Source organism: Caretta caretta, chromosome 2 (genome assembly GCF_965140235.1).
Source record: "Caretta caretta isolate rCarCar2 chromosome 2, rCarCar1.hap1, whole genome shotgun sequence".
In the NCBI taxonomy this organism is placed as follows: domain Eukaryota; kingdom Metazoa; phylum Chordata; order Testudines; family Cheloniidae; genus Caretta; species Caretta caretta.
In genome coordinates, this window is record NC_134207.1 from 3,725,393 (window position 1) to 3,739,821 (window position 14,429).

The window sequence follows — 14,429 nt, forward strand, 5'->3', positions numbered from 1 at the left end:
CTGGGTGCCATCTCTTATGGGGTGTTCCCATTAAACAACGGGAGAGCTACAATCGGGATCAAGGTGTCCTTCCTGCTGGCTGCGCTACACTGTTAAATGAGCAGCCATCAGTCACTACTGACTGGCATCGCCGGAGCCCATTTACTGGCTAGCAGGGAAACGGACGAAAGTGATGTGATTGATTGTTTATGTGGCACTGAGGATAGCGGGTCTAATCTCTCCGGGAGGCAGGAACCAGGCTGGGGTGGCCAGCTAGGGCCTTAATGATCCAAATCAATAGAACCCAGAACAACGCATCCCTTGCTTGCTGCAAAATGCGTCACATCACACACAGGCTAGTGCAGTGCCCAAGTTGTGCATGGGGCTGTGCCTTAGAACAACATATTGCAAGTCTAATCTCAAAGCAACAAAAGCCAGGATGATAGCCGCCGAGACGGAATCTCAAAGCACTTCCCGCACCATTGAAATGCAGCCAGCTCTGGGGTGGAACATGACAGCTGTTAAGAACATTAATCAATGCCATCCAGCATTTCAGGGCAGGAAGTGAAAGAGAATCCTGCACCCAAATGGCAGGGAGGATGTAGGAAGCAGAATGGAATGAAACAATTTGGAATTTGGCCAGGATGGCAGGGTTCACATTCCAGCTCATGTGAAAATGGTCTTTAGTGAGTACAGAAACGCAGTATTCACTGTCATACAAACGAACGAAGGCAATGATAGCATTTGCCCTTCGATAGACAGAACACCTTTTAAACATAAATCTCTTTGGAACTCTCTGGATAGGCTTTTGTAGCTATAACACGGTGAGCCAGTGTGATAGCTTCTTCTGTGCTGAAGGAGCAAATACACGGAGCTACTTTCTCCGGGGCCCTCTGTGCAGCTGGGAGTCAAGAGAAGTAGCTACAAGCAATGTGGGAAGGCTGCCTCCAAGGGACTGAAATAAAAACCAAGGAAACAAAGGATTCCCAGATGACTCCCCTTACCCCACCCAGAGAAAGCCCAGGCATTGCAGGAAGTTATATTTATGACTCAGCAGGGGTCACTCTCCCGTCTTAGTCAGTACAGGCCCCACTGCCCCAGCACAACGCAAGGGGTGCTGTGGTACGGAGAGGTGTGCGTGACTTAGTGTGTGTGTGTGTGTGTGTGTGTGTGTGTAGGTGCTGTCCACTTGTGCTCATTTGGCATCCCAGGGCACTGTTCACTAGAGTCATTCGTCCTGGTTCGTGGGCAACTCTCCCCCGGCAGTGTCAGCTGCACACGGGGTTCTTCACTTTCCCTCCTACACACCATGTGTAGCCTTTTCTGATAGGGAATGTGCTGCCACGCTCATCCCAGAGGTGGCTGCGTTTCAGTGCTATAAGCAGACTCTGTGCACTGCTCGCGATTCCCTCTGGGGTTGGCACACCTTGCGTCTGTCCTACGGAAGCCAGTGTTGTGCAGTCAGTCAGCTCTGGGGAGGGTCCAACATCATGCAGCTGCCTGCTTCTGAGCAGGAGACCTGTGCATGTGGGACAAGCCCCAATCCCTCCACAGAGGTGCTTTTGCTTCCCATCAAGGTTCTGTCCCCAAAACAATCCCTGACTGTGACAGCCCGGCAGCGGGGCAGGAGTCCCCCCAGCGTAACTATTGCTCTGTTCCCCCAGGGGGAGGCCTGACTCCGGGGCGGGCAGACAGCAGGCTCAACGCCTAGGCACCTCTTGCACCTATCTGACAGAAACTCTGCTTCGAGGAACCTCTCTTCCACTGGGTTTAGGCAGCCCCAGGCTCCCTGCCGGCCCCACTGCAATCAAAATAAATACGATCTGGGTTAGACCCACAGACTAACATGGAGCGCTACCAGAGGTGACAAGAGGTGAAACCATGACCCTGATCTCTTGTGTTTGTTACAGATCTGGTAGCACTTCTTACAGCTTAGGGCACGACCCTGGTGGCTCGGACAAATTCTAATGTGGGTGACCGTAACGCGCCTCCCTAGATCATCTTCTGCGTTTTCACTTAGACACTGTATTCTTCACTTCCTGTCCTGAAGTGTTATGCAGCCTTGCTGTGAGCTGCTGTGCTCCACCCCAGAGGTGGCTGCACTCCAGTGCTGACTGAAATGATTGCCACGTGACCTGTATTATACCCCCCAAGAGGGATGTGAGGCAGCAATAGATAAAGTGCTTTGAGATCCTGAGGTGGAAGATTCCATAGGAATTAATCCATGATTATTAATTATTATTAATAACGTACCTGGCTCATTCTACAGTTCTGGCATGTGGACAGACCTCAGCAATGTCCATTCCCCCCACCTACCACAGCTTCACAAAGAATTCAGGAAGCAATAAAAATGCTACCAGAGATGTCAGTTCGCTATATTAAAAACTCCCCAACATCCAGTGTCATTAGGCACCGTCTGGAGATGGAAACGTGCCTCCGGGGACAGTGATTTGCCATAGCCTCAGAGCTGGCCTTTCCAGGCCGCAGCTACACAGTGCGGGCAGGTTATCAGGATGCAGGAGAGAACAGGGCGTCCCATCTAGCAGGATGTGGGAGTGCAACTGGACTGCGGTTTGGAGCCTGGCGGATGATTCCTGGCTGCTGACAGTGGATTGATAGTGCGACTGACAGGAAATGCTGGGAGAGGAATCAGGATGTGGGAATAATAAGGAAAATGAGCAGACAACCCTGTAGTTACAGCAAGGGCTGCAGGGAATCCAGGGATGGAGTAAGCGGCTTAGCCAGCAGCCCCACGTAGCTCTGAAAGCTGGTGGGAGCACCGGGCTGGCTGTGCCTGCAAACCTGGAAGACTTCGCTGTGGCCAGCAAGCATCTGGCACGCTGGAATGGAGGCCCCTCCCATAGATCTCCAAATGGTCAGGAAGGCTGCTTGTTAATGGCTGTCCGGCTACTAAGAGTGCCTGTAGTCACACCAGGTTTCAGAGTAACAGCCGTGTTAGTCTGTCTTTGCAAAAAGAAAAGGAGTACTTGTGGCACCTTAGAGACTAACCAATTTATTTGAGCATGAGCTTTCGTGAGCTACAGCTCACTTCATCGGATGCATACCGTGGTGTGAGCCTGTCAACTCTGGTAAGCTAAGTAGGGTCAGGCAGGCTCAGTGCTTGAATTGGAAACATCTAATGGATTCTCAGGTGGTGCTGCTGTGCCTGACAGGACTGTGCTTGGGGTTGGGAGCTCTAGCTGCTGATTGGATGGAAGCCATTTCGGATACCTAAATGGGAAATGCTAAAGAACCTTCCAAACCCCTAGTAACCCCACTGCTGTCGGCTCACCTGCCCCACTGTACAAAGGCACCATGCATCCCCTGTTCAGCCTCAAATGATGCAGCTGCCCTGCCCTAAAGTGCACAGTTGTCTCCAAATGAGTCAATGGGCCCCCTTCCCCTTCCATTCAGCAGACCCAGGTGGCTGTACATGTCACTACACCCGTACACCCAGCACTGACATGCAGGGAGACAGGAGAAGGGCTGCTTTGGAGAGAAAAATCATTGTAAATAGCTAGATAAACCCCTGAGGAACCAGCACTTGGGTGTGAAATGTGTCTAGATGTGGCCCCATCAAGGACATGACACCCTCTCCTCTTGAATCCCAGGTGTAACCCTGCTAACATGCAGCAGGGAGTCTACCCGGAGGCCACGGTAGGTTCAAATACATGGTGCCTGCTGCTCTCAGCCTGTGGGGTATGATCTCCCTGGTGGTGGGGGTGGGGGGGTCCCAACCTCCCAGAGTGCTTCACCACACTGATCCACAGTGCATCTGACCCCACCACACTGACCCACTGTAGCCAATTATTTCGAATTTCCTTGTGCAGCGCTGGGCTGGCAGCCCCAGCCAGAGAGGAAATGTGAAATAATAGCAGCCATGAAACCGACAAGAATGTCAATTCCACTGCTGGTAGGCTCCCTGCTGTGAAATTGAGCCCCTCCCAGCTGTGTTCCCTGTGCAGCTGTCAGTGCCCCACACTATACTAACGGGGGAAAAGTGTGTGTTGCAAACCTCAATGTATGCAAAACTGTGGACTGTGCAAAGTAAGCGAATGAAAATCAAAACCGCAGTGGAAGCTTCATATTGCAGGATCTGCAATTTCCGCAATATCGCGAATGAAGTAGGGCCTTATTTACCACACTATTTCCACAGGGAAGGGAGAACAACCCCCAGCTGACTGAAGGATGCTAGCTGAAGGAAACTGCTCAGCAGGAGCAGGCTGTAGCTGCTTCTTGCATTGACACCGGGAGCGTGAGAGCGAATGTGAGAGAATGAATGGGGGGGATGACCTTGCCCAGAGAGAACATGTCCAAACAAGACAGACACCTCAGGGAACAAGAGCAGAAGGGCGTGATCTGGGGCCTACCTCTTCTGAAGATCTATCCATCCATAGAGCTACCTGTCCCTCCAGCCACAGTATCTATACAAAAAGAAAAGGAGTACTTGTGGCACCTCTAAGGTCCCACAAGTACTCCTTTTCTTTTTGCGAATACAGACTAACACGGCTGTTACTCTGAAACCTGTCAGTATCTATACAGACGTGCTTTAGTCAAACACGAGTTACTGGGCTCAATGTGTGGGGTTACTGGCTGAAATTCTCTGGCCTCTTTCACACTGGAGCTCAGGTTACATGATCTAATAGACCCCTCTGGCTTTGAGCTGTCTGTCTATCCTGCGCTCACCACTGTGGGATCTCGCTGTGTCATGGAGCTGCTCGGACGGGTACTGTAATGACCTGAACTGAAGAGCATTTGTAATCATGGACCATTGTGCCGAAAGTCTGGGCTGGGCCGTTTCCCCTCCGCTGGCCAGTGGGAGGGCCTGTAGAATCTACCGCAGTGTTAGCTTCTCTGGGATGCTGCAGACTCTGTCAGGATCTGCGTTAACACTCGCCTCCAAGCCTCTCACTCCATTGAACAGAACTCAGGGCAGTCCCATGGCTGGGCGGAAGCGAGGAATGGTGTGGGGGAAGGTGTGCAGCAGTCGCCCAGGTTAGACCTGCCCACATGACTGGGGCACTGGATCTCCCAGCTTCTGTGCCACAGCAAGGCTAGATTTTCATTCTGCAAGGAGGCATCAAGTGCCAGACACCAAACAGCACCCTCCAGCTGCCTGGCCATTTCCCTGAGCTGCTGTATTGCTAGGCCCAGCAGAGACAAAAGCCAGCACCCTGCTGCTGCCTGGCTCCTGGCTAGCCACATAAGATAAGGGGACCAGCCCCACCACTACCTCACTGGCAGTAAGCAGACAAGGTTTCCCTGCTTCTCTCTCCTTGGCTCTCTCTCTCCCTTTCTAATGGAGTTGAACCTCTAGATGGATCACCTCAGTCTCATTGCTGATGCAGAGTAAATGTGGCTCTCACTGCAGCTCAGCTCTTGGGGGTGTGCTGTGAGACACCGCGAGAGAGCATAACTTTCCCAGGGGAGCGTTGAATGGGGGTATTCTCTGTGGAAATGGTGTGGAGATACCTGCCATTTGGGCTGGCACATCTCAAAGGCAAAATATTTGCTCATCAGACAACTGTTAGCCAGGGAGTCCTTCCAGGGATGGAGGGGTTAGTTGCACCCAGAGAGAGGCTTAAATGTGTTCACCAGAGGGGTTGAAATTCCTCCCCTTCTGTTAAAAACCGGTGGTGAGGTTAACACTTCTTATGGGAGCAGGATTCCTTGGGCCCTGGGAGCAGCCTGCCTGATGGGATGCCATGATCCTGGGGAGGGGAAGTATCCAGGACAGCACAGTGACCTGTCAGGTGTACCCCGGGCCCCATCATGGTGGCATCTCATCCCTAATTAGATCACAACAGCAGCTGGTGCTGGTTACATGCAAAGGACACTGGCATTCTAACCTTCGCAGGATCAAAGGCTGATCCCCTTGCAGGTCCCTGCCCCTACAGCATGTTCTTCCTCTCGCCTTCTGCCTCTCCCGGTCACACGCTCCCTTTGCCCTGCACGCACTCGCTCATCCTGGGAAATGCTTTCCAGGCCTTGCCAGGGCTGGATTCCCTGCAGAGGGCTCTAACTAAAGCACCAACAGTTCTGCCATCTTTTAGCCCCGCCAACCCATCTCAAGGGAGCTAATGGGCTCCTGAGGACTCATGTAGAACCAGCCCACGTGCACAGGCCAACGTGCTCTTCCATAGTCCCCAAAGAGACCCTGCAGGCCAGAGGAACGGAAAAGCTACAGCCGGCTGCTCTCTGTTATGGCAGGAGATTACCACAGGTAATAGAGCAGAAATCCGCGCTCCCATCCTGCAGGGTTAAATTACCTCTTACTGAACAGAACGAGATGGAGCCACGTGTGCTAGAGGGTTGTAGAGGTTGGACACCCTGGCTAGCGGAGGACATAGGCTTATCCTAGGATGTCTGCTGATGACCCCTGGTGTGTTAAATGGAGAGATTTGGTCTGGCTTATGCATCACTAAGAGCACCACAGAAATCAAAATCCTGTCTAAGATGTTCAGTCCCATCTAGTCCATCCCTGAAGGGGTGAGCATGGGACTTTCCCTACGAGGCTTGGACTGGTCTGCTTTGAAGTGTCTCTAGTGAGGGTGCTCCTACCACTTCTCTGGGACAGTATTCCCCATGCATGGACACTGGCGACTTATTCCTGGCTGGGAGGTTCCTGAGCAAGAATCTGAGCCAGACAGATGCAGCAGCTTCCCAAGGTCACAAAATGAGTGTATGGCTAAACCAGCACTTGAACCTAGTTCCCCTGATTTCCAGCCCCTTGGCTGTATACACAGAGCTAACTGGCCTCCCTTTGCCAGCACTCTGTATCCAACTTTTCCATAGTATTGAACTCAGTTTGTACCTAGGGTTGCCAATCCTCCCAGTTTGGCCAGGAGTCTCCTGGAATCAGGCTCGATCTGCCAGAGGCCACTGAAGCCCACCCGGAAGATTTCAGAAGATGCTAAAAGTCCGGTGGTGCAGCGGGGCTAAGGCAGGCTCCCTACCTGCCCTGGCTCTGTGCCGCTCCCGGAAGCGGGGACATGTCCGGCAGAGACCCCTAAGAGGAGGCGCGGTCAGGAGGGTCTCTGCATTCTGCCCCCGCCCTGAGCACCGACTCCGCAGATCCCATTGGCCTGGAATTTGGCCTGCACCCAAACTCCCTCCCAGAGCCCACACCCCACACCCCCTCCTGCACTACAACCAGAGCCCACACCCTGCACCCCCTTCTGGACCACAACCCCTTCCCCAGCCCTGAGCCCCCTCCTGCATCCAAACTCCCTTCCAGAGCCTGCACCCCTCACCCCCTACCACACCCCAACCCTCTGCCCCAGCCCCGAGCCCCCTCCTACACAAAAACTTCCTCCCAGAGCCCGTACCCTGCACCCCCTCCCGCACCACAACCCCTTCCCCAGCTCTGAACCCCCTCCTGCATCCAAACTCCGTTCCAGAGCCTGCACCCCTCACCCCTTCCCACATCCCAACCCCCTACCCCAGCCCAGAGCCCCCTTCTATAACCAAACTCCCTCCCAGAGCCTGCACCCTGCACCCCCTCCCACACCACAACCTCCTGCTCGAGCCCTGAGCCCCCTTCCACACCCAAACTCCCTCCAGAACCCGCAACCCTCACCCCCTCCCACACCCCAATCCCCTGCCCCAACCCAGAGCCCCCTCCTGCACCCAAGCTCCCTCCCAGAGCCCACACCCCACACCCCCTCCCGCACCACAACCAGAGCCCACACCCTGCACCCCCTCCCGCAGCACAACCCCCTGCCCCAGCCCTGAGCCCCCTCCCTCACCCAAACTCCCTGCCCCAGGCTCAGCCTGCAGCCCCCTCCCACACTCTGAACCCCTTGGTTCCACCCCCCAGCCCAGAGCCCACACCCCATCCCGCACCTCAACCCCCTACCCCGGCCCAGTGAAAGTGAGTGAGGGTGGGGGAGAGCGAGTGACGGGGGGGGCTGGAGTGAGCGGGGGGCAAGGCCTCAGAGAAGTGGCGGGGCAGGGGTGTGGCCTTGGGAAGGGGCGAGGTAGGGAGTGAAACAAGGGTGTTTGGGTTTGTGTGATTAGACAGTTGGCAACTCTATACCTGCAGCACACAGCTTGATAACCCTTATCTTGGCCAATCTTGTTAGTGGGAACTGAAACTGCTACCCATGTTCATACAAACAGCTAGCTCTTTGAAACACTGAGGGCTGGATTCTGCCCTCATTACTCATTCTGAGAAGCACTTTATTCCATGAGCAGCCCTGTGCGGTACTATGCAGTGTGAGTCAGCAAGACAGAATCTGTCCCTAAGCTATCTGTCTTTATATCCTGCAGCAGTGAGTTCCACAGGCTGCCTATGTGCTTCCTTTATCCATTCTAAACATGTGGCCATCTCACTGAGCACTCCCTGGTTCTTGTGCCACAAGATGGGGTATGTAGAAGACTGATCCATCTTCTCTCTGCTTTGTGATTTCATAGCCCTCCTCTCACTCTCCACTCTCCAAACTAATATGCCCCAGATCTCACCTGTGATGCACAAGGTCACTTGAGTTTATGAGCAGACTGTGTGTCTCTCAATGTTTTTTTGAATGAGATCCCCTTATGGGATCCCACACCTCTATTACCAGCCGCCCTTGCTGGGCTTTTTGCTATCTCTGCTGTGTCCTGTTGGAGATGGGACAATGAGGTTGTTACAGCAGATTTAGAGAATGGCCATTGTCCTACTTCTTTATTGTTCTTCATCCTATTGTTAATACAACTGAACCTCTTCTTGGCCTTACTGACTATGAGGAACGGTGATCAGACTCCTTCCCTGAGATGCTTTGCTATGTTTTGGGTATGCGGGAAATTAATTATCCTCCTACACAGGCTGGGTCAGTGTCCACCCTACTCTTGCTGGCTCCGCTGGCCCCAGCCTGCCATATGAGAGGTTAGGACTGATCCCACGTTACTAGTTGTCCCTTGCAGATGCTCCCACCGTGAGCTCCATGCTCCTGCTGCTCTGTGTCCTGGAGAGGGATTAGGCAGAGAGCTGATGCTCAGCAGACTGGGCTGGCGGATTATACAGCTGGAATCAACGGGAAGGCTTTAAATACTGACATGCTTGGCCGCTCAGCTGTGATTAACAAGCCAGCAACTGTTGGTGAGCCCGACCTCCGCCGCGCAGCCGCCTCAGTGCAGCATGGACACTTGTTCTAAAATGTTAATCCTGACATGAGAGAGCTGGTGCATGCTCTGGCATCTGCGTGGCCCCGGGGGCAGCCAGGCTCCAAGAAGGGAGGGATGGATGTGCTGTATTCAGTGGTGTACCCTTACCTGAGGCCAGGGCCCCTGTGGCCCAGCTCCAGTCCCAGACGATGGGGCTCCCGTCGCGTTTCACAGCCAGACAGCTCACACTGTTGGGGAGGGCTCTCCTCTCCTGTGTTTATGCCTTGGGGATCCTTGGAGGTGGTGCTTGCCTGGCTGGGCCACATGTACTGGGCTTCCCCCGTAGGGTTCCTGCATGCTCAGCTCTTCCCCTGGTGCTCAGACCAGGTTGCTCTTCTTCTCCAATCCCCTCTGCCACACCAGACCTTAGCATTGTCCTTTCTCTCCTCATCTCCCTCCCCAGCTTATGCCCAGTGCCTGAAGTGGGCTCCCACCCCCCATTCCCAAGGCCTGCTCTCGGACTCTACTCTCACTCTCTCCCTTGTCCAGGGCCCCACTCCAGGCTTGGCTGGCTTCACCCCCACAAAGCTGAGAGCCAGGACTCACTCCCCACTCCCCCTTGCACCAGGATTCCATGTGTGAAGGGAGGGGGGTCAGGAACCCTTACCAGGAACATGAGGGTCTTCCAAGCCGGTGGGGATTTTCCACTGATCGACCTGCAGCTTGAGGGCGTTGACCTCGTCGATATCTCCAGGCACTCTGTGCAGAAAAGAAATGTCCACAGGTTTCAGACTCGGTCCACCTGGATGCTGACAACTGGATGCTGAAGGCCAGTTACTTTGGCTGAGGCCAGAGTCCCTGTTATAGACAGAGTCTGGAGAAACACTTAGATACCTCAACAATGAGCACTTTAAACATACTGCCTGCCTGAGTCTGCAGAGAGACTGAAACAATAGCTGAGAGGGGGGAATACTACCTTCGTCAGATTAATGGTATGTTAACTCTTAAACCTAATGATGACAACAGTCCACTTTTCAAACATACAGACCAGAGGCTGCCCACGTGGAAAAGTGTGCACAAAGGTGAGCATCTCACATGCATTATTATGGTGCCTGGCCATATAAAATTTGTGATTGAATACACATGGCTATTTAGATGCCTCACTACTATCTACATGTGTATTGTGCTTGGATATTGTGGTTGCAGGAGCTGTGAAAGTACCTTGTATAGCTCACTACTGTCTGCACAGATTTGCCCTAGGACTCCTGCTCCTCCAGCCTGGGAATACATGCTACTAACTGGCAGCATTAACTATTTCCCTGCTGGTCACTTGAGCACAGCCATCCAGCTCTTTGGGGGCTATTGCTGGATCTTGCAGAAGCTTACAAGAAGTGGAAGATTAGACAAATGACCAGGGAAGAGTATAAAAATATTGCTAGGGAATGCAGGAGTGAAATTAGGAAGGCCAAATCACACCTGGAGTTGCAGCTAGCAAGAGATGTTAAGAGTAACAAGAAGGGTTTCTTCAGGTATGTTGGCAACAAGAAGAAAGCCAAGGAAAGTGTGGGCCCCTTACTGAATGAGGGAGGCAACCTAGTGACAGAGGATGTGGAAAAAGCTAATGTACTCAATGTTTTTTTTGCCTCTGTCTTCATGAACAAGGTCAGCTCCCAGACTACTGCACTGGGCAGCACAGTATGGGGAGGAGGTGACCAGCCCTCTGTGGAGAAAGAAGTGGTTCGTGACTATTTAGAAAAGCTGGATGTGCACAAGTCTATGGGGCCAGATGCGCTGCACCCGAGAGTGCTAAAGGAGTTGGCGGATGTGATTGCGGAGTCATTGGCCATTATCTTTGAAAACTCATGGCGATCCAGGGAAGTCCCTGACGACTGGAAAAAGGCTAATGTAGTGCCCATCTTTAAAAAAGGGAAGAAGGAGGATCCGGGGAACTACAGGCCAGTCAGCCTCACCTCAGTCCCTGGAAAAATCATGGAGCAGGTCCTCAAGGAATCAATTCTGAAGCACTTAGAGGAGAGGAAAGTGATCAGGAACAGTCAGCATGGATTCACCAAGGGAAAGTCATGCCTGACTAATCTAATTGCCTTCTATGATGAGATAACTGGCTCTGTGGATGAGGGGAAAGCGGTGGACGTGTTGTTCCCTAACTTTAGCAAAGCTTTTGACACAATCTCCCACAGTATTCTTGCCAGCAAGTTAAAGAAGTGTGGGCTGGATGAATGGACTATAAGGTGGATAGAAAGTTGGCTGGATTGTCAGGCTCAACGGGTAGTGATCAATGGCTCCATGTCTAGTTGGCAGCCGGTATCAAGTGGAGTGCACGAAGGGTCGGTCCTGGGGCCGGTTTTGTTCAATATCTTCATAAATGATCTGGAGGATTGTGTGGATTGTACCCTCAGCAAGTTTACAGATGACACTAAACTGGGAGGAGTGGTAGATACGCTGGAGGGTAGGGATAGGATACAGAGGGCCCTAGACAAATTAGAGGATTGGGCCAAAAGAAATCTGATGAGGTTCAACAAGGACAAGTGCAGAGTCCTGCACTTAGGACGGAAGAATCTAATGCACCGCTACAGACTAGGGACCGAATGGCTCGGCAGCAGTTCTGCAGAAAAGGACCTAGGGGTTACAGTGGATGAGAAGCTGGATATGAGTCAACAGTGTGCCCTTGTTGCCAAGAAGGCCAATGGCATTTTGGGATGTATAAGTAGGGGCATTGCCAGCAGATCGAGGGACGTGATCGTTCCCCTCTATTCGACATTGGTGAGGCCTCATCTGGAGTACTGTGTCCAGTTTTGGGCCCCAAACTACAAGAAGGATGTGGATAAATTGGAAAACTTCCAGTGGAGGGCAACAAAAATGATTAGGGGTCTGGAACACATGACTTGTGAGGAGAGGCTGAGGGAACTGGGATTGTTTAGTCTGCGGAAGAGAAGAATGAGGGGGGATTAGATAGCTGCTTTCAACTACCTGAAAGGGGGTTCCAAAGAGGATGGATCTAGACTGTTCTCAGTGGTAGCTGATGACAGAACAAGGACTAATGGTCTCAAGTTGCAGTGGGGGAGGTTTAGGTTGGATATTAGGAAAAACTTTTTCACTAGGAGGGTGGTGAAACACTGGAATGCGTTACCTAGGGAGGTGGTGGAATCTCCTTCTTTAGATATTTTTAAGGTCAGGCTTGACAAAGCCCTGGCTGGGATGATTTAGTTGGGAATTGGTTCTGCTTTGAGCAGGGGGTTGGACTAGATGACCTCCTGAGGTCCCTTCCAACCCTGATATTCTATGATTCTATGATCTTGGGCATGTGGGTGGGGTTTGGGATTGTGGGAGGAGCTTGAGTAGACGGTCACTGCTATGTACCTGTGATGCACTGGACCTCAAAGTAGCACCCTGTAACCCCCACATTAATATGGTTGTGATATTTCTTACACAGCATGCCATGTAAGACACCATATGAAAGACCATGATCTGCTGAAACTCATTGTTCTATCAAAATCTGTATATCGTTAGTGTGTATGAAGCGATGAGAGTTTGTTGCATGGTTGTTATTGAAATAGGTTGTGAGTTTGGGAGATGCCCACTCCTAGCTCTCCAGTGGCAACAAAAGAGGTGACCCACACCCAAATGAGCATTAAGCGACCAGTACAAGTCATGGACCAGCAGGGAAATTGTAAACAAGAGATTTACAATTCTGTAAGAGACAGTTGCACAAGTACCACACAATGAGGATTCCTCAACTCTGTGACTCTGCCATCCCCACCAGGACACGTCTGGGCCAGTATCTTCTCTTGGCCATGAATTGAGAGTATAAAATAGGGAGAGCGGCATCATGAGACCCACCTCTCTCCTCCCTCACCTACGCTGAAGGCAACAAGAATGGTGGGTAGACAAAGACTTTGAACTGAGGAGATTGGGTCCAGGCTGAGAAGGAAATTCAGCCTGTGTATATAACCTGCCTGCGACGTCCAGTGGGGTGAGAAAAGCTGTTTGATCCAAATCTTGCTTAGTCTAATAGAGTTTAGGATTTAGACTGTGATTTTACTTTTATTTCTCAGGTAACTAGCTCTGACCCTTATGCCTACCACTTATAATCACTTATAAAGCTATCTTTCTGTAGGTAATAAACTTATTTTAATGTTTTATCTTTACCAGTGGGTTCATCTACAGTGCTTGGGGAATCTGCTCAGATTACAAAGGCTGGTGCGTGTCCACTATCCTTTGACGAAGTGGCAAACTAATTAATGAGCTTGCATTGTTCAAGAGAAGATCTTGAGCAGTATAAGATGGTACATTTCTGGGGTGCAAGGCTAGAGGCTGGGGGGATTCGCTGGTGTTTCCCTGTGGATGGTTCATGAGTGGCTTGGAGAGCATTCATGCAGTTTAGCTGGGTCTGTCTCTGCATGCTGGAGGCTGAGGGATAACAGCACCTGGAGGGGTTTCTTGCTTGTCATTAGCAAAGCATTGGGACCACTGTGCCCCCAGGCTGCAGAGTTCAGGGGGCACAGTGATCCCACAGTTCCAGGTTGTACCCTGGGGATCCCGTCACTGTACCCCCTGCACAACTTGACTCCTCTCTCTGAGCACCGGGGTAGCGGAGCTGAGCCTGTGGGGGAGGCTGTGTAAGCTTGGGACAGAGTAACCAGCTGAGACCTTGCTTACCAGAGACAGTTGCCAGGTGTGGAGCCGGGGAGACAGACATGATACATTGTAATAGACAGGTACATTTCCCTGCAGCAGCAGACATCATGCTGAGCCCATGGGGCGGGGAAGGGCCGCGTGTGGCTCAGCAGCGACCCCTCTGGCCAGGTGAGGAGTGACATTACTGAGCACTGTGCATAGGACGATCCCTTCAGGCTACAAACAAGAGAAACCCTTGGGGGATGCTCTTGGCCTCAAATGGGATGTGAATGAGCAACTGCAAGCGAAGATGTCCCACAGTCCAGCGGCCAGGAAAGAGCCGTGACTAACACAAGGCAGGTCTGATAGTCCTGGTGAAATTCACTCCCCTCCCCCCTCCCAAAGGCTGCAGCAGAGGATCCAGCACACAGCAGCACGTAGTTATTGCCATCACTGCCTGGGTTTTCAGCACCTCTGGTCATTGCCACCCAGCGGTGGCTCAGCCTCAGGTCATGACACAGGGAAACTTTCCCAGCCCAGTGTGGTTCTGGATTCACACACCAAGGAGCTGCTCTCAGGTCACCTTCTTGGGAATGGCAGGCTTGGGGTGGCTGCCAGTCCCCTTCCTGTGTCTGGAGGGAGTCAAGAGATAAAGCTACCTGAGAAAAACCCACCAGGAAGGAATGTGTGTCATTTCCAGGGAAAGGCAAGCTGCAAATCCAGAGAGGCCC

General features: G+C 52.2%; 1 protein-coding gene across 2 annotated transcripts in view; it reads right to left on the reverse strand.

Moving 5' to 3' along the window:
* Positions 1 to 14,429, reverse strand: part of ARHGAP39 (Rho GTPase activating protein 39) — a 417,477-nt gene that overhangs the window by 16,342 nt on the left and 386,706 nt on the right. For both annotated transcript variants that reach the window (XM_048841846.2, XM_048841845.2), the window contains one exon: positions 9,731 to 9,822. In XM_048841846.2, the coding sequence (XP_048697803.1) occupies positions 9,731 to 9,822 (92 nt within the window). The remainder of the gene's footprint in view (positions 1 to 9,730; positions 9,823 to 14,429) is intronic.